The sequence below is a fragment of the Penicillium waksmanii genome (assembly GCF_028829765.1).
Source record: "Penicillium waksmanii strain IBT 27052 chromosome Unknown utg000007l:1.0-4314555.0:1.0-4317578.0, whole genome shotgun sequence".
Classification (NCBI taxonomy): Eukaryota; Fungi; Ascomycota; class Eurotiomycetes; order Eurotiales; family Aspergillaceae; genus Penicillium; species Penicillium waksmanii.
In genome coordinates this window covers 1,305,905-1,327,338 of record NW_026643253.1, presented here as the reverse complement: position 1 = coordinate 1,327,338, position 21,434 = coordinate 1,305,905, and the positions used below count along the sequence as shown (strand labels likewise).

The following is a 21,434-nucleotide window of genomic DNA, read 5'->3' as shown; positions in this document are numbered from 1 at the left end:
CTAAAGTCTATAAAGATAAAAAAATAAGGATCCTTATAGAAATTAAATATCTTAATTCTAACTATAAGAATAACGAGACTTGACCTTGCCAAAGCCCGGGCCGGGCCGCTAAGGAAGCCCGTAGCCCGTGACTAGCGGCCCGCGGGCCTAAGTTTTAGGCCCGAGCCCATGGGCCTACAGCCCGCAGGCCGGGCCGCGGGCCGCTAAAAAAGCCCCGCAGGCCTGTGACCTGCCTATTTAGGAAGGTATCCTAAGCATAACTTAGCATAAATATAAAAATTTTAATGTATTTCTTAGCGTAGTATCATCATTGTATTACTATAGGCAGTAGGTACCTTAGGATTCAGCTGAAAGATAAGCTTACGGTCGCGATGGCCAGTTTGTTACGATCGCCATGGCCAAATTAGTGCAATCCCTATGGCCAATTTGTTACGATCGCCATGGCCAATTTGTTGCAATCCCTATCGCCAATTTGTTACGATCGCCATGGCCAATTTGTTGCAATCCCTATCGCCAATTTGTTACGATCGCCATGGCCAATTCGTTACAATCCCCATGGCCAAATTGGTGCAATCCCCATGGCCAATTTGTTACGATCGCCATGGCTAACCCGTGCTTAGTACTAGTATTGTCAGATTTTAGGTATTTTATGCTTAGTGAGCACTATCTATTAGTTATTATCTATTGTAATGGGGAATTCCGCTCTCAACACCGGTATCCCATAGTCAGGTGATTGGGGCCTTAGTAACAAGGCAGCCATATCGTTTCGGAAGAATAAGTAGCGTTCGTTCGATAGTATCAATAACAACATACATGTTCCCCCTTATGAATTATTCTCTCTACGGAGTCTACTGAGGCTGAGGTTGCGGTATCGGTGTATCGCATATCCATGAAGACTCGAATGCCTTACTAGTCGTATCTCTATAGCATTACACTCTGTCTACTACTCTCCTGTACTCTGTAAGTATGGTGGTTTTGTCTTCTTGTGATCGACCCGTCTGCTTGACAGACTGCCATTGAGCGTTCCTATCTTATATATGGCGTCCCCGGGAAGGCTTAATTAACAAAAAGGGTGGCTGAAAAACAAGAGCAATACTATTGTAAGAGTAGGCACTGTATTTAACCCTGCAAGAATATGACGGTATTCGAACATATCATAAAGGGTAAAGAGCGGTTGATCCTAGGTGGGATTATCTAATTAAATATTCGAAATGTCGGCTGAAAAGGATATTAGAGTATCCCCTTCCGCCGAATATATACAGTTTCTACAATTAATGCTTGCTGATTAGTACACTAGAGATGCCACAATACTCAAAAGGATTCTACGAATGACACCAGGTCAACTGTATAAGATAGCGATTTGTAGATATCCTGGTATTAGCTATATCTAGTATTCAGCACTGTCTAATATTCTGTTATTATTTACGTTGTGTTATATACTAGGGAAGAGGGATAAACCCTCGTTAGGAAGTAAAGAGTCAGTTCTATCTAGGGAATTATTATTGTCACTGAGTACTAAAGCTTATATTTTATATTCTGTTTTCCCGTCTTTATCTTTATCTGTTTCTGCTCCTGCTTCTGAGCTATCATATCAGACCGAGTTATTTTCTGATACTGTATTGCTTTGTTCTTCTTGTTCTTCTGTACTGCATTTTCCTGTAGGAAAATAATCTCCTGAAACTATGGCTATTAATAATAGTGGCAACGATAGTAAACTTCCTAGCAATATAGCTATACCCATTACCGCTGCGGAACAATTTACTCAGTTTTATAAACTACTGCCTAAAGTATCCGGATCGACCATCGGGGATCCCTCTCGTCCTGCAAGTCCTATAAACCCTGAAGCCGCAAGGCCGCTTCCTTATGTTCTGCCGACTATACCGAGTAGAGAACCTATACTATATACACCCTATTATACTGTTCTGCCCCTATAACTAATATATCAGATAGTATATAGCACGATACCAGCCCCAGGATCTTATAGAGCTCCTGCGTTCAATAAAACTAATGTATCCGAGTTTCTGAGGAAACTAGAAGATACCTATCGCTATAATAGTATCGTTTAATATAAGGTACTTATAGATCTTCTCCCCTAGTATTATAAAAGATTACTGTATATCTGGATTGAGAGTCAGGATATATAGAAGGGAAGAGATTAGCAGGCGTTCTGAGAGGACTTTTTGGACTACTATTATAATTAGGATAATGAGTAATTAAGGTATAATAAGCAGTATCTTAACAAGCTTGCTGATGGTAATCGATCAATAAATAATAAAATTAGGCGCTATTTTAGCGAATTTTATGAGGTTTCTATAGAGGTATTCCTGCTTGGCCGTCTGAGCAATAGAGAGCAGGTAGATCTGCTGATTAAAGGTCTTTCTAAGAAATGGCAAGCGAAGATTTTAAAGCGCTATACCCTGAAAGTATATTCCTATAACAATAAGATCTCTTATAACGAGGCGTATAAGCAAGTTCAGACAAATCTATATATAGAAGCTGATATTTACTAGAAGGTTAAGAGAAAAGAGACTAAGGATATATCATTGAATAAGAGACAGCTATCTTTAATATCCCTGCGTTTAGCTGCTTCTCCTATTCCTGCTGTTCAGCTAATTCCTGCCGTAATAGCTAATAATCAACAGGCTAAGAACCCTATATTAAGGGTAATTAACAACGTAGCTCAGAAGCTAGAAGCTCTTGTATTAAAACTAGATGCTAGTACTGATCGCCAGAATAACCCTTATTATAAACAAAACTAAGGGGTACCGTTGAATAGTATAGGGATTAATCCTCCTAGGAACTACTAGATATATAGAGGTCTATATAACAGTACTCCTGAACAATATAACGCTATCCAGGACTTTAAGGCAAAGGGTATAATTTATTATAACGAAATAACTAGTCGGACTACTCTTAGAACAAAGGTAAATCCTGGTCCTAAGCTAAGGTTTAGAATAGGGGTCCTACGAAAAGATCTGATTCCTGAACAATATACTGTATAGGCCAATTAAAACGCTTATTATTCAGGAAGTAATTATATCCAATCGATACCTTCAGCACCTATACAGTTCTTAGGTGCATTGCTTAATAATATTCTAGGAAACAATAAGTATTACTCTACTCTGGTACAATATATCGCCACGTCTCTTCTCAGATCTTAGCCTATATAGGAAAAGCTGTCAGAGGATAAGGAAGAATATAGAGAGGAATATTAGGCAGGTCCAGTTAATGCTATCGGAGATTAAGTCTAGGATAGTTGTATTAGGAAAGGAAAACAGCAAGCATCTGACTATATATATACCCGAAACGCTCAGCAAGGCTGCTTTTAACTATATATTGATAATGCTAATAAGGGTAAGGATAAACTAATGCTTATACCAGATAATACCTAGAGAACTTCTTAGGAACAAACGCTATAAGGTTTTCTAGTAGGGAATCTATCTCTGAATAATATTCTACATTGTATCAGAGGACTATAGGATTCTGCCATAGCTAAGAAAAGGTCTATAATTACTGACCTAATACTGTAGAAGGTTTAGGAAACTAGCATTACAATCTCTATTAGTAAACTACTTAGTGCTGCTCCTTATATTTAAGCAGGAGTAGGAAAAGATATTAGCACTGATACCATAAGTCAGAAACTCACTAAGGTTATTAACTAAGTTTCTATCAATACTACTGTCACAGAGCTCTCTTAATATATCAATACCTAAGTTCAAGATATCTAGAAAACAGCTCTCTCTTATTTTATATTATTTAGACCTGATTGTAGCGTTTTAATTCCTAAGGCTGTTAGTTCTTTAGTTAACTTCTAAGCTATATAAGTTACTAATGTCCCTATAAAGTCCTGCTAAGAATATATATAAGGTTTTATATATACAACAGTAGTTATTAGTGACTAGATTATCAGAGCCTTAATCAATACTAGAAGCACAGTCAATATTATCTATCACAAGGTAATTAAGTATATAAATATTCTACCAGATATAAGACTTAAGCCGTATCTTTAACTTACCTCAGTAGACAGAGGTTATAGGATTAGCGTTTTAGTATATCTTAAGCACCTACTGATTACTATCAGCAGTATTACAGTTAATTCTTATATAATGGTAACAGATCATACCACTAATAACTTACTTTTTGGTCGACTATAGGCAAAAAATATAGGATTACAAACTAAGGAAATAGCAGATAGCCGTATTATATATACTATTTTTAACGAAGGCTGTATACAGTAAGCTTTATTTATTGTATATCATCCTAATAACAGTAGATCTATCTTTAAAAACTAGCTGTGGCCTTAGGATTTCCCTTCTTTAAACAACAAACAGGGTATATAGGCGTTATATTATCCCCTATTCTGGTGCTATACACTGAGGCTTTAATCCTCTGCTGTAAATTACTGCCTTCTGAATTAATTATATCCTATTTTCGTTATCCTCTGTATTCTAAGAAAAGCAATAATTCCCAACCAAAAATAATTAAAAATAATAAAACCCTATAAAAATATATAAAATATAATAAATTCTATACGCTGCTGTCTTGGGGTTTTCCTACAGGAAAACTATCTCCCTGTTATAAGCAACCCTTACGCATTGTCTGTAACTAAATAGTTGTTTAGGAATATTATATAGCCTTCTTTCTTAAGGATAGGTCTGATATATAATTACTATAGAAATATTATCCTGAATATTAGTTTTATTACTATACGCAAGTTAATATACTTTATAAAAAGAAAGCAGATAAGGTTCAGCCTGTAAACTTATCTGATTCTGATAGAACGATCCTGGTTGGCTATCCTAATTAGTAGTACAAATATCTTAAGAAGTATTATACACAGTATCGTACGTCAGATATTTAGACAGAATTTAATTATTTGTTAAAGCCCTATATCTCTATAATTATAAGAGGATCTTATCTTACCCCTAAGCAAGAAATCACCCTACTAGTAGGAAAAGACCTACTGCCTTGTAAGAGAGTGCTTTTTCGAGAACTTCTGTTTAAAAGAGAAGGAGTACTAGCCTGGGAATAGGAGTATATTTAGAGAATATATAATGAAGTAATACCTCTGTAACGTATTAAGACTGTTCCTTATAAAGCATAGTAATACCTAGGATTTAAGATTCCTTATACCCTAAATACTATAGTTATCAAAATACTATATAATCAACTACGGAAAGGTGTTTTTGAACCTTACAATGGCCTATATTAAAACCCCTGGTTCCTTGTCGGCAAGAAATAAACTGGTAAATATCGATTAGTCAATATAGCTATATTAATTAACAAAGTAACTAAGCAAGATATAAATATACCCCCAATAGCAGATAAATTTGCTAAGGAATTTATAGGAATAGTAATAGCATCTTTAGTTAACCTCTTCTTTAGATATAACCAGATTAAGTTATATAAAGATAACCGAGATATAACGGTAATTCAGACTCCCCTTAGCCTACTTTACCAAACTATAATTCTCTAAGGTACAGCGAATTCAGTTGTACAGTTTCAACGAATAATATCTGTTATTTTATATAGTATTTTCAGCATAAAGGCATATTTATTTTTTAACGATATAGCAGTTAAGGGCCTACAGACAACGTACAATAAAGAGTTTATAGAAGAAGGGATTCACCGATATATTCTTGAGTATATTCAGAATCTTAATAAAGCCCTGTATCTTCTAGAATTAGCCAGAGCAGTTATCTCCGCTAAAAAGTTATAATTTATAATAAAAGGAATCGAAGTAGTTAGATAGGTTTGTAATATTAACGGCAGGAGACCTAATAAAGTAAAAGTTATAAAGGTTATACAGTGGCCTACTCTGTTATCTAAGGATAATCTCCGATTATTTGTTGGTTTTATAGTCTACTTCTATATCCTGATTAAGAAATTCTAGATTATTATAAAGCCTCTCTATAAGATACTATATAAGAATGCCTATTTTGTATAGATAGAGGTATATTAGGTAGCTTTTAAGGAGATAAAGCTATATCTTTTAGGATTTCCCTTAGTGCTGCCTATTGATTATAACTTTTACCCTTTCCTTATAATTATTACTGCAGATACTTCTATAAAAGGATAGGGCGGAGTACTTATATAGGTTTGAAATGGTATCCGTAAGCCAGTATAATATAAATCAGGCGTTTAGTTAGATACTGAATCAAAATATAATACTGGAAAGTTAGAATACTGTGCTGTTTTGAAGGTATTTAAGAAGTTCTGCTATTGGCTGTACGGGGTATACTTTGTCTTAGAAACTGATACCAATACGTTAGTTATATAATTAAACCGTATGGTAACAGACCTCCCTAGCGCCCTGGTTACTTACTGGATAGTGTAGATTTAGCTTTTTGATTTCGATATAAAATATATTCCTGGTACTAGTAATAGTGCTGTAGATGCTTTGTCCTGTTGACTATTAACTAAGGAGGATCTGTATAAAAAGGACCGAGAACAGAATATTAATAACTTTATTGATATAGAAGTCCTGTATCTGTACGCTAGCTATTGTCCTGTTACTATTTATATTAAGAATCCTGGTAATCCTAATACTAATATACTATATAAAGGATACTCGGCCGAATCTGAGCAAATTATAAGATACCTAACCAGCCTTTACAGGCCGGATTGTATAAGCTTATCCGAGTTCTATACGTTGAAGAGAAAGTATATAAAGTTTGTTGTCTAAGAGCGTTATTTGTTCTGATATGTTAAGGGTAATACTGAATTACTCTATAGGGTTCTAGACCAAGAATATAACCAGTAGTATATATTAAAAAGTACCTATAATAATCTTGGTTATAAAGGACGAGAGGCAATATATACTTTGATTAAGCATTAATATTAGTGGTCTTATATATATAAGGATATATCAAAATATGTTAAAACCTATTCTCTATGCTAGGTAAGAGCTCTAAATCGTCTTTATAAACCTGCTATTATTATACAGCTGCTGTTGCTTTTTGATAAATAGTATATTAACACAACTTAAATACCCCTAGAGGACAGTGAAGGTATTATTATCCAGACGAGAGATTCTATCAGCAGATAGCCAGAAGTAAGAGTATTATATTCTATAAGATCAGAGAGTATTATTTAATTTATTAAGGAAGATATTATTAGTTATTATAGAGTTCCCCGGGAGATAGTGATCAATATAGGATCTGAAAATTATAGAGATTTAACAGCCTTTCTAGAACGTAAACAAATATTAAAAGTTAAAATCTCTGTATACTATCTAGGTTCTAATAGTCCTGTAGAGTATATAATACGAATAATAAAAGATATACTTTTAAAGATAACAGAAGGTTATCTAATTAATAATATAACTCGGCAGTACAGGAGACTATAGAGACTATATTTTTATTCTGTTTTGATGGTAGATTGTTTTACTGTTAATATAACTACTAGGATAAGCCCGTTCTTCTTTCTTTACAGGAAGAATCTAATTATACTGATTAAATTACAAATACCTACCTAGAGTATACTGCTATAGTATAAGGTATAAGATCAAAAGGATTTACTAGTAATAAAAGTATACTAATTCGAGAAGTATGACTAGAATATTAAGGAAGTAATTCTCTGTATACGTCGCCTAAAAGAAGTAAATATATACTTCTTTAACGAATATTATCTGCTTCGGTATAAGTGATTTGAAAAGAATAATCTTGTTCTCCTATATAATTCTATTTATAGAATAGACTATAGTTTAAAAACAAAACTGTAATTCTGTTGGCTAAGACCTTATTATATTTATACAGTTAAGAGTAGTTTGTATTTACTAAGTAAACTTAATGGTATAGTGCTACAGAACCTGATCTATTAACCAGAGTTATTTAATAGTAATTAACTAAAGAAGTTTTATTCTCGATATAACCTAAACAGCTATAAAGAATCCTTATCCTTACTACAGTATAACCCTATCAGACGTCTAAGAGGTTAAAGAAGTTATAGTAGTAGCTGAGGACGACAGTAGTATAAAGAATAGGTTAAAACGTCGTATAGATAATTACTATAATAGTAAGGAAGGCTATTACTGAGAAGAATAGGAAGATAGACCGTCCTAAAACAGGATATTATTTTCTGGTAGGAAATTAGTACCTTATAGCTTTGCAGCCTTATTGGCCGTTTGCTTTAATCTAATTAGGAAGCTGCCCTTGATATAGATATAACTTTCTCCCTTTCCTGTTTTTTACTTTTAACTTCTTTAACTCCCTCTCCCCTTTCTGACCTTCTTTTATTATTATTTCGTCTATTCTATTATTTTAAAACCTGCTTTAACCCTCGCCTAATACTATTGAACTATTCAGGAACTATAAAGAACCAGCCGAGGCCCCCCTAGCCATTCGAGAACGTACGATTCGACTAAGGAACGGTTAAATAAGGAAGAGAGGAAAGAACCTGTTCCTTTGTTTATATAGCCTTTTGAAAACTTACAGATTCTCTGTTTCTTTGAAAGCCTTGCTTACTATTTCCTCGTTTGATTCTACGCCTTTAACAGATTTAACTAGTATTATAAACTATTTACAGAAGTCTGATTCCTTTTATCCTTACTTCCAAGAACTAAATATAAAATACTACAGCTATATCTATATTTAAAATAAATACTCTAGTGCCTGTTACCCAGACTGCTGTAAGAACTGTAAGAATATTAACGCTAATTCTAGAAGGACTGATTATTAATAGAACAAAGGTTTATATAATCGATAATATAATTAAGACCCTATAAGGCTGTTAACAGAAAGATAAATATAATCTGGTACTCTATTATTATAGAAAGCTAAATAAAGTCTATAAGGTTGTTAGAGATAGGATTTGTAAACTGTTCAACTATATTAGTTCTGAGGAACTATAGAAAGGGTATTATGAGAGTTATATAGAGTTTTAGCAGTAATAGAAGAATACTGTTAAGCTATAGAAGAGAAAGGAGAAGGATACTATAATAATTAAAGGCTATCAGTAATATACGCTTATAAAGTAGGATAACGGTAATCTAGTAGACAGAAATACAGCAGAGTTCTTTTAATAGGTTATTAACTGTACGTTCTCTGAGAAGGTTAGTAAGCTACTGAATACCGATATATCCTACGATGATATTAAACTCTTGATCAATAACTATATTATTAAGCAGTATATCTTCAGAAAAGAAAGCAGAAGCCTAAAATTAAAGTATATAGAACCTAGCGACCTGACCAATACCTATAACTGCCGTATCTTATTGCTGATAATATATGATTAACTAGAGTATATAGGTCTCTAGCTAGACTAGGATGGTTTTGTCTACCCGAGAGGTAAAGGCTTTGACCTCCCTTGGATTAAACCTTAAGCTACTACCTTATCTCTATCCCCTGAGAAGAGCGGTTTGCGGCTAGAAATTATTACTGCTGCTGAAGAATCTGAGGATCAAGATATAGATAATAAGGAAGAGAAGGCTGATAGTATATATCTAGTTAATACCCTAAAGATATCTAATATAATAGACATTAATACTGACACTGAATCAGAGAGTGAAAATAACTATCTAGATACTAAATAATCTCTATAATATAAATAAACTGATCCTGCTGCTAAAGAGAGTAATAATTAGACCTTGCCAAAGCCCGGGCCGCTAAGGAAGCCCGTAGCCCGTGACTAGCGGCCCGCGGGCCTAAGTTTTAGGCCCGAGCCCATGGGCCTACAGCCTGCAGGCTGGGCCGCGGGCCGCTAAAAAAGCCCGGCAGGCCTGTGACCTACCTATTTAGGAAGGTAAACTATGTATAACTTGTCAACAATACCATTAGCCTTATACGTTTTTTATGGCCGTATGAGTTTTGTTTTTATTTCATAAATTTTCCCCTTCTATAAGTATACTCTTAATAATTAAGGTATTGGTACTCAGTACTAATATCCTATATGCTATATAATTTAAAAGAATTTATATTTAGTGTAATACTATTTAAACTAGTCCTTATATTACACTCTGCTGAAAACTGACTGTCTAGACCCTTAATTCTAATATCTCCTTATCCCCAACTATTGAGCCATTGTTATTGTAATCCTCTGCGGCCGTCTTACTAGCAGTAGTAGCTAGATTTATAGGTAGACCTGCCTCCTTACGGTAGAAGAAGGAATTATTACCAAATATACGCTTCTCTATATCCTTTATATTTTGATATACAATAAAAAAGCACTGATAGATAACCTTACACCAGTTATAAACCATAGCCTGGGCCTGATCTGAATCTGGCCCAAAGAGAACATTAAGATCACTAGCAACTATAGGGCTTATCTACTTTTGCCGTCCTACTAAACAAGACAATATCTCCGTTATTATTAGTAATTAGGCAGTAGCCGGAAAAGCATAGGCCATATTGCCATACTTTGCAGATATATAGCCTAATAGTATCTTAGGGGCAGATAATAGATCCCGATAGGCCACTGAGAGATCCTTCTACTGTCCTGACTCTAGAGTATCTAAAGTCATACTATCGTTATATACCCGAACATACCATAGGAGAATAGTACGGCGAATAGCAGTTGCTAGCCCAGTAGAGCTATAGGGGATAGTAGAGAGGCTAAATTATATATCCCTAGCTTTACAGACCTATTAGACCCAGTTAGTTAGTAAGGATACCGTATAATATTGTAGGGTTTTATATACCTACTTTATCTACTAGGTTTTATACTTTATAGTATCCCTAGGAGTCTATATAGTTGTATTAATCCCCTGCACCAACCTATTCTTTTGCTTTTTGCCCTACTCAGTACAACGTATTTTAACGTTATTCCACTATTCTCTAATATGGTAGTATATCTTAGGTAAGATCTCTGTACAGTTTTGGTTGTTTTTATCTGTCAGCAATACAGAGCCTTATAAGATACTGCTGCCATAACCGGTCTGGATAAAATCATCAATATTAATATCGATGTAGCGAAAGAAGGTTTTCTCGCTAGGCTATATACTCTTTATATAATATAGGAATGAAATCAGTCGATATATATAATCGGGCCGGAAATAGATATAGTATAGATAGTAAGCTATATCCTAGTAAATAAGTTACTAGCCCAGAGTATGCTATATTATACAATTCTACCTAAGACGTAGGCGGTTTGGTTGCTGGCGGAAGTAGTATTTATATATATCGATCTCCTCTTAGATCAGAGGTATGATACCCTTAGGATAGTCTCTATCCTAATTATTAGAGAGGTAGCTAAATAGACTAAGAATAATAATTATGCCGTCACGCTGTATCTGCTCTAGGAGCTATTTTACCAAAGTACCCTGAGGTCCCCGGTTTATATTAGGTAAGATACAGCGAATTAGCTTAAGTAAAGTAAGCTAGGTATATTTGGCAAAGTCAGCGATTAAAGGCTGAGGTATGATATAGGCCTATCGGTAAAAGCCACAGTTGCTATCAGCGGTTAGGTTAGGTTTTGGCTGAAACCAAGGCTTATCCCTCAGAACTTAGTTAAATAAATCTAAATAACAGTACAGATAGCTAATATACATAGTAAGCTGCTTATAACTTTTGCTGTTGGTATTTATATTAAATAGCTTAAAGAGCTTAAATATATGCTTATAGTAAAGTATCTATTTGTTGATTATACTAATTAAATAGATTATCTTCCTAATAGTCTGTAATATAACCAGCTTTGTATAAAGAGTCCCTACCTTAACAGTATTATTAATGATCTGATTTATGCTGCTATATTAAATTATATATATATAATCAGTAGGTAATTTGTACGAGACCACTACTACTGCTGCTGTAGGGGCTGATATAATAGCTATTGCTGGGGAAGGATCAGGAAAGATATCTTCTATCTCTATATACTCTGGCAGAGGAAGACCCTAGGTATTGTCTGTATTGCCTATATTGATATCAGGGCCAGAGGTTGCTGTAGGTATAGGTGATATAGTTTAAATACGAGGAGTAGGGTCGGTAACGTTACTATTATTATCGCTGCCAGTACCAGGTTTATTATTGTCTTAATCGTTAGGGTTAATACCCTTACTATATTTATAGCAGAAGCCATCCTGGCTGATCTGTATATTGTAGCTCTGAATCTTTTAGGCCCTAGGCTTTTTGAATTAACGTAGGTTAACGGTCTTCTTAAGATCGCCCTGGATAATCTGCTTTTGGCTACGGTTACCCTACTTCTCTCCCCTAATCTGTTTGATTATAGTATTATTTACTATATTCTGGATATTATTAAAAGTAAGCTCTGCGTTAAGTATCTTACTAAGTATATTGAATATTAACTTTGTACAGAGATAAAGAAGAAGAGACTGTATATAGTTGCCCTATATAGTAAGTACTCTCTGGCTAAGGGTATCTATTGTCTTCTGATTAGAAGTACAGCGTTAGGCTATCTTGGCCACCTCCTTCTATTTCTCTTTAAATTAGTAAATATTATAAGTGCCCTCGTAGATCTCAGAGTTCTGAGCCTAGGTATAAATATTATAAAGTACCTGCTTAATTATATTAAGCTGCTTAAATATAATATCGCAGTAGTTATTAATGATCTGATATATATCTGGTTTCGGCAGGGAGCTTAGCCACTTAAGAAGCTCTTTAGTGGTCTTAAAGTACTTTGCTCCGATAGTTAGGCCACTAAGGATTTCAGCGGAATCTAAGATCAGAGTAGATACTGCATTGGTAGACTGACATAGGGCTAGAGATATCTTGTTGCTTTGGCTTTTATAGCTTTTATGGCCGTAGTCAATATTATAGCTATAGTGGCTGTAGTCAGTATTATAGATAGCTTCGTTTGGTAAAGCAGGGCGTCCAGAGACTGGGTATAGAATACCTACCTCGATTATATCCTAGGATATAATAAAATACCCTTTTTCGTTAACAAAGGATAGAGCAAAATATATTCGAAGACTTGTCTGTATTAAAGAATCAAAGGTTTCGAAGACTTTAAAGCAAAATAATAAAAGGAATTAAGCTAAAAGAAAGAAGTTTAAAGAAGTTAAGTTTCGAACAGTGGTAAAAGAAGCTCCTATATCCTGTGCAGGCTTCTGATTAGCTAGCTTATAATAGCCAAAAGGGGAAGTTGGTAATTAAGGAAGGTATACCCGAAGAGGAAGTCTTCTATAGAAGGAAGGCACGATACAGAACGGGAGGGATAATATCTTATAAACCAGGCCAGGCAATATCTTTCTGCTGAAAGATAACCTCCTAGGCAGCAGCGGCAGCGAGAGATATCTACATAGCAACGGCTACGCCAGGAGTCCTGGCAGTTATTAGCTATAAACCAAAAAGGAAGCCTTATATATTAGAAGTGTATACCTGGCTAGTATTAGTCCTTAAAGATATAATAGTAATTAATATATTCACTGTCTTTAATTATTATTACTGAGATGTATCTTTAATTACTGTTACTGAGACGTATCTTTGATTACTGTTGCTAAGATATATCTTTTATAATATATGCAGATCGACGTAGTCCTGCTTATTTTAATATTAGCAAGCTGTAGATAATTTATTTATATAATATCTAACCTTTTATGGCTATAGGGCCAGTAATTTGGCTGAAACCTATTCTTTATAAAGATATCGTATGTTGCTAAGCCAGAGAGAAGCTAGTAAGAAAAAAGATAGAGAGACTGCTATAGCCATAATAAAATAAGATCTTAGCCTGGCTATAGCCTATAAAATTATATAGCAATATTATATTAGTTCTGCCTTAGGCTAAAGTAGGTATTTTACTCTATAGTCAAAGATATATATCTCTTATAGATATATCTAAGTTAATTCCCTAGCAGGACCTACAGTATAAGACTTAATTTCCTTAATATAGATATTAAATAAAATTAAGAATACTATAAAAATAAGAAAATTCTTAGGATTTATAATCTATTATTTATTTTACTATAGCTTTTTATCTCTAATATATTCTCTTTAATAGAAGTTATTATTAAGTATTAGTAAAGTATTAATTTTAGGTTAAGTATAGGCCGTAGGCCCGTAGGCCGTAAGCCTATAGCCTGCAGGCGTATAGGTTAACCCTATATACCTGCTTTATCTTAAGATAGTAGCTAATTAGTATCCTAGCCGCCCTACTCTATACCTTGCTTAAAGATCTTAATATATTCCTTTACCTAATCTCTACTCTAGTACCCTAACTAAAATTATAGCTCTTGTTACTGCCTATAACACTATAACTTATTTTACCCCTAGCTATATACTAGTTTTGGTACTAGCTATACCCTAGCCTACCTTTATGCTAATTAGGGTCTGATATACCCTACTTATCTACTTCTCTGCTTCCCTGAGTATATTAATTTGATATATAAACTATATAGCCTTAAAGTATTATAAGAAGCTACCCTAATCTTTCTGCTAAAAGGTAAGCTATACTTTTCTTTCTGCCGAAAGATAAGCTATACTTTTATTTCCGCTAAAAGATAAGCTATACCTTACTTTCTGCCGAAATATAAGCTATGTCTTTCTTTCTGCCGAAAGGTGCCCTAGGCTAGCAGGCTTTTTAAGGCCTATAGGTAGCCTGTAGACTTTAGATAGCCTATAAGGTCTGAGATATAAGCTATACAGCCTTAATATATTATAAGAAGCTATCTGAATCTTTCTGCCAAAAGACCCCCTAGGCTAGCAGGCTTTTTAGTAGCCTATGGGCTTTTAGATAGCCTATAGGCTTTTAGATATCCTGTGGGCTTTTAGATAGCCTATAAGGCCTGCTATATCTTTTATTTTCTAGATAATTTAGGGGATTTTAGCTGCCCCTACCAAATTTAACAAAATATTTTATATCTTTATAAATAGAGGTAAGGCTCTTAAGACTTCTAAGTTACTATTAGCTAGGATCTTCTTTTACTTATGTCTTAATTCTCTTAATTCTCAACAGATTAATTATCTATATTTGATAAAGTTATTTTATTAGACCCTTTATCAGAGATATAATTACTAATCCCTACTGACCCCTTGCTCAGTAAGGCTTCCTATTTAATTCTACCCTCTAATATACCCTCTGATATATATTCAGTTGCCCCTTTAGCTAGTAATTTATATCTTTCTGATCGGCTAGGAGATACAAACTCTATCCTACAGAAGATTAAGTAAACTACTCTTTATTATAACTGTCGCTATCGTACTTACGCTATCTATAATATAATAAAGGATACTGAGCTTTTTTTAGCTTAGTAGCTTTAAACTGGCTATAGAAGGTCAAACAAGATATGCTAGGATACTGGGCAAAACTCTAGCTCTTGGCAGGGGTTTTAATAAGTTGTAGAAGCAGATTTAGGTAAACCAAAGGTACTCTGTTAATTATATTGTAGTATCCTAAAGCATCCTAAATATAGCGGTGGTTTGTCTACAATAGTCTGTCATTATAATAGCCTAAGTTATAAGACTGCCTATAAGCAGAATACTATTAAAAAGTTTGTAAAACTAGTATACTATCCTATCTGCTATTATAATAACTATCTTTAGTTTACTAATCTAAATATATTTTATAGGTTACTAACTATACTACTTAAATTACCCTTGCTTTATAGAACGCTAGTTAATTATATTTTATTGCTTGATCCTGTCTTCTGTTTTAGCTACTTATCTATCCTAATTTTATTAAGTTAATCTAAATGGCTCAACAGATATCTTTAAGACTTCTAGTTCTAAGCCCTAAGGCAGTAAAGCATAAGCTTAGCCTTATAGTAATATAGCGCTAGAATAAGATACTAGGGTTACTTCCAAAGGAAAATAAGCTTTTAATTACCCTTAACTGCTAGACCTTACTATTTTAATAAGTATTTATAGTAATTACTGCTTATTTTATTAATACTAATTAGAACTATCGGGAGCTCTTACTTAGCTTTGAGCCTCTTTTAGGTAAATATTTAGGCCCTAACCTTATAAAGGTTTTTATTATAGTCCTTTAGAAGTATTAGCTAGCAGACCGGGTCTTAACAGTCACTACTAACAACATATCTAATAATAAAATATTAATATAAAGTCTTTATAACTCTAAAGAGCTAGAGCCTTTTTGTAAGCAGATATAAATTATCTAGATTCTATATCTTATATATATAATCTAACTTATATTAAATCAGCTTCTTGGTTGTATAAAGGCATTACTAAAAAATAATATAACTGAGTACTGGTCTAATAAGAAGGACTATACTATCTGTATAAACCAGAGGAAAAGAGAGATTACTTATATACTTAAGAAAGTAAGTATCTATCTTTCTCTTATAATATAGGAAGGCTAGATAATAATATACTATATTATATTTCTAGGTTTGCAGTCTTGTAATCTTTATTAATACTAGCCTATAATATTATAAGAGCTTTCTAGAACTCTAACCTAACTAACAAAAGATTCTTCTAATTTAGGATGTTAGAATACGCTAGAACTCAATATTTCTTATGCTTTGCTAAGCAAAACGTCTTTGCCTTTTTTTTAATTAATTTTGTCTAGAGAAAAATAGGCTATACCTTATACTTAATTAAGAACAATGGTACTAAGTAGATTATCTTCTCTGGATTATAGATCTATTTTTTAAATATATAATAGCTCTCTCTAGAATAAAGGATATTACTATCTATCTAGTTTTTACTATTTACAACCAGCTTTTTGATTATCTTAAGAAATCTATTCTTTGATTAAGGAAGAAAAGAGTTCCCTGGAAAAGATTAATACTTACTGCTCTTAAGGCTGTACGGGAAAAGCTTAATAAATACTATACTCAGACTTATAACTCTTATAGTGATCTTTTTACTATTATAACTATCCTTTATCCTCAGAAGAAGTTAAGATTCTTTACTACCCAGGAATAGATATAAGGAAAGAATAATCCTTTACCCTAGGAAAAAAAGATATCGCCAATGTCTACAGAAATATTTTAAGACTTATAAAGCTCGCTAAGTTAATAATCAAACTGATAATCTATATAATTATAGCTCTGATTATAGAAGCTTTGATAATATTGAGTATTTAGTTAAAAGCTCTATAGTAGGGGATATATAAGAAAATGATTAGGATAAAATCAGTTGGTATCTTAACTTAGGTCTGTCTCTAATAATTTGATATTATATAAACTATTACTAACTAGCTCTAGGAATACAAAAATCAAAGAGTATTCTTAGTTACTAGAAGGATTATAAACAAGAATATTCTTTACTTATATATCTTATAAAGGACTTTCTTACTGCTCCTGTAACTAGTATAGGAGTTAAGCGTTTATTTAACTTAGCTTATAATATATATTATTATCAACGTAGCTTATTAAGTCCTACTATAATCCAGGATCTTATAATGCTGAATTGTACCTCTGAGTTTGAGACTGAAACTACAGATTTAAATATCCAGGAAGCATATCTCTTACAGCAGGAGATAGAGGCAGAGCGAGAGGAAAGAAGAGTACAGGGGGAGAAGGATAAGCTAGAGCCTATTAGTAATAATAAGGAAGAGGATATAGGTCAGAATAAAAGAGCCTTAGTAGTAGCTTTAGTAAGCCAGTTACTAGGTATATAGGGGACAACCTTATATAAACCTGAGCCAGAGGAAGATAAGTATTCAGACTCAGTTTTACTTCCTCTACCAGAAACCTAGCTTCGAGTATTAAGCAGAAACCGCAAACAGGCAAGACGTAATAATGATATATTTATGCAGTACTAGATAGAAAAAATTCAAATTTTTTGGAAATATATGGAAGATAAACCATATCTGTAATTATTATAGAATAATTCTGTTTAAATATACGTATTAAATATAAATCTTAGCTTAAATTATTACAGTACAATACCTAATAAAAAATAAAAAATTATGCACTGTTAAATTATCTAGTGTTTGTCTTATTTGAAGGCCCGCGGGCCGGGCCGGCCTGCCCGCGGGCCTCAGTTTTAGGCCCGAGCCCACGGGCCGGGCTTCCTTAGCGGCCTGCAGCCCGTGAACTAGCGGCCCGTGGGCCTACTTTTAGGCCCGCGGCCCGGCCTGCGGGCTGTACGGGCCGCTAAAATCAGGCCCGGGCCTAGCCCGGGCCCAGAAGCCCGCGGGCTTTGGCAAGGTCTAGTAATAATAAAATCCTTGTTTTGACTAACGAACGTATAAAATATAGATATTTGCTATGCCTGACTATATTGGTTAGAGCCCTTAAGGATAAAGACTTCTTAAAACAAAAGAACAGACTGATTACTCTGTATATAATTAGCAGAAGACTAATGAGGTCAGGAGGCATTACGATCAGTACCCTCTATAACTAATATACTAAGGTATTGGTTAATACAGTACAAATAACGAGTGCTTTGAAAAACTATTAGTAATTAGTCAACCGTATCACCCTATTATATTAGTATATTAGTAAATAGGATTAATTTATAAAAGATTACCCCTGATAGTTTAGTTTCCGGTAGGAAAACAGTCTCGGCTTCTATTGCTTCTGCCCTTAGTATTATGCTCTGCTTATCTCTGACTTTATATCGTATACTAAATAGCTATCGGTAGAGACTTTGATTGATAGGATCTATACAGAAGAGGCTCTAGATATTAGCCTGGTATATAATATATATAATGATGGCAGTACGGTATTACCGAACCTTTTCTTATAGCTTAGAGAGGATCTCGACAGACGATACCCAGAAGGCTTATAGCCGCTTATTTACCAGGAATTTTGAATATACCATTATTATCTAAGTGATACAACAAAAGAGCTTAGGTAGCTTTACGGCATATAGCACTCAAATATTCAGCAGTTGATTCGATAAGACCTATCCTACTATATGGTATATATCTTTTTCCGGCCAGACTATATATAGTGTCTGATCTCGTATCCTTACTATATAAAAAGTATATAGGCTGGCGAATATACTGAGTTCTGGCACCTTAACATTAATATCCAGGATTATCTTAATAGCCAGAGAGGTAGTAGTCTACTATAAGGATCAGTGTCTTTTATATAAGAAGACAAACAGAACTGTACTATACTGCTAAAAGATATATATAAGACAGAATATCTGGCAAAATAGTAGAAGGATATCTAGTCCTGTAGATCTATTAGAGACAGCTTTATCTTAGGTATTAAACCTTTTATATAGAGAAAGGAGGATAAGGAAATATATAGTACCTAATGGATAACAGAGGTTTGTAGTATTGGTAATATACGACTTTCTCTTCCTATACTGCCTTATAGATTAACAGGCCCCGCTATACAAGTACGCTAAACCAGACTCCTATAGTATACAGTAATCTAGGATGACTATAAAACTCTGGACTGTATAGAATCAAATACCTAGGAGGAGCTAGCAGAGGCTCATCGTATACTAATATCTGTATCCAAGACACCCTCTGGTTATTCCTCTTCTCGATATAGTACTATCCTGTTTCCCTTTACTGCCGGAGTATATTTCTGGACGGCCCGATACAGGATTCTGAATTATTTAGTAGGCTGACAGAGATAGGACAGTCCCTCTATATATATAGAATTAGATAATCTCTTTAGAAAAGACCCTGAGATTGCAAGAGCAATGGTTCACAACTGGCGAGAGGAAGCTTGGTATAAGTACCTACGCTGCTTTGAACTGACTAAACGCTTAGAGAAGAAGGAATACGGCAAAAACTTATTCTTCTACCGTATTAAGAAGGGCATACTTGTTGACGACCAGGAACTAGGTCTGTTACCCGATAAGCCTGTTCATGCTCCTGCTGAATCTCAACCACTATCGAGCATACAGCAACCTACTCCTGAGGCAGAGGTTAGCCATCCTCATGGCGGCTAGGTGCCGATTAATGGATCAAGCATAGAATGATTGTCGGAGGTGCTATCTGATCATTTGTTTCTTTTGTTTTAAATTGACCAAGGGACGGTCAATTTTTCAGGGAGGGTGGTATATAATGGGGAATTCCGCTCTCAACACCGGTATCCCATAGTCAGGTGATTGGGGCCTTAGTAACAAGGCAGCCATATCGTTTCGGAAGAATAAGTAGCGTTCGTTCGATAGTATCAATAACAACATGCATGTTCCCCCTTATGAATTATTCTCTCTGCGGAGTCTACTGAGGCTGAGGTTACAGTATCGGTGTATCGTATGTCTATGAAGACTCGAATGCCTTACTAGTCGCATCTCTATAGCGTCACGCTCTGTCTACTACTCTCCTGCACTCTGCGAGTGTGGTGGTTTTGTCTTCTTGTGATCGACCCGTCTGCTTGACAGACTGCCATTGAGCGTTCCCATCTTACACTATCTAGTATTGTCAATTCTGGTAATATTACCTACGCGTGCTTAGTACGTGTGCTTAGTACGTATTCCTAGTACGTGTGCCTAGAATATAATGATAATAATTTATAAATATTTTACCGACGCGTTTTATATACTAAATATTAATATTTTTGTTTAAAATTTTATTTATATAATAGTAAGAATATATATTATATATATTATAAGTTTGAAGTACTTCTGACCGGTAGAAATTAAAATATTTTAGTTTTAGTTATTTGATGATTTTGAACATGAAGATATATATTTGACACGGAGGGTAGCACTACTACTATTCTTCTCAAAATTCTAAGAGCTTCGGCTATAGGCCTAAGCGGGGCATAGGCCCTAGGGGCCCACTTCTGAACCAATTAAATTATAGTACTAATTATATTATTACAATATTATTGGTTAAATAAAGCCACTATATAATAATACACTATAATGCATGACACCAAGGCTATATAGGCAATGGTTACCGAATACCCCTTTTTTGCCTGCAAAATAATAATCGACGGCCAGCGATAGCTATAGGGATTGCACTAATTTGGCCATAGCGATTGTAACAAATTGGCGATGGGGATTGCAACAAATTGGCCATGGCGATCGTAACAAATTGGCCATGGGGATTACAACAAACTGGCCATAGCGATCGTAACAAATTGGCCATGGCGATCGTAACAAATTGGCGATGGGGACTGCACCAATTTGGCCATGGCGATCGTAACAAACTGGCCATAGCGATCGTAACAAATTGGCGATGGGGATTGCACCAATTTGGCCAAAGGGATTGCAACGAATTGGCCATGGCGATTGCAACAAATTACCATGGCGATCGTAACAAATTGGCGATGGGGATTGCAACAAATTGGCCATAGGGATTATAAGCTTAGTATTATACGTAGCTATACACTCAAAATTACTAAAAATACAATATATTTTATGTATTCTTGTGTTTGTCTTGTTTGAAGGCCCGGGCCCAAAAGCCCACGGGCTTTGGCAAGGTCTAAACGAGACTATAGAAGAAAGATACCTTAAAGATAATTATAATAACTACTTTAGTAGCTAGATGTATTTTAAGGAATAGACTCTAATCTTAATATATAATAAAAATATATTTATTAGGAAAGTTAGTAATAAGATAGAGTATTACTATTAATAATTTAAATAAGAAACTAAAGGTCTTTTACTACTATCTTATAGATCTAGAATATATAAGCTTACTGCTATATATTAAAACTATAG

General features: G+C 34.4%; 3 protein-coding genes across 3 annotated transcripts; all 3 read left to right on the top strand.

Moving 5' to 3' along the window:
• Positions 1 to 15,580: 15,580 nt before the first annotated feature.
• Positions 15,581 to 16,775, top strand: N7481_007316 (uncharacterized protein; the record flags this gene model as incomplete). The annotated part of the gene is made up of 5 exons (XM_057266535.1): positions 15,581 to 15,652; positions 15,788 to 15,856; positions 16,049 to 16,168; positions 16,417 to 16,463; positions 16,607 to 16,775. 5 exons carry the CDS (start codon positions 15,581 to 15,583, stop codon positions 16,773 to 16,775), a joined length of 477 nt encoding a protein of 158 aa, XP_057120736.1.
• A 478-nt stretch (positions 16,776 to 17,253) lies between these two features.
• Positions 17,254 to 17,591, top strand: N7481_007315 (uncharacterized protein; the record flags this gene model as incomplete). The annotated part of the gene is made up of 2 exons (XM_057266534.1): positions 17,254 to 17,416; positions 17,551 to 17,591. 2 exons carry the CDS (start codon positions 17,254 to 17,256, stop codon positions 17,589 to 17,591), a joined length of 204 nt encoding a protein of 67 aa, XP_057120735.1.
• A 1,869-nt stretch (positions 17,592 to 19,460) lies between these two features.
• On the top strand, positions 19,461 to 19,712 carry N7481_007314 (uncharacterized protein; the record flags this gene model as incomplete). The annotated part of the gene is made up of 1 exon (XM_057266533.1): positions 19,461 to 19,712. One exon carries the CDS (start codon positions 19,461 to 19,463, stop codon positions 19,710 to 19,712), a length of 252 nt encoding a protein of 83 aa, XP_057120734.1.
• Between the last annotated feature and the right edge of the window lie 1,722 nt (positions 19,713 to 21,434).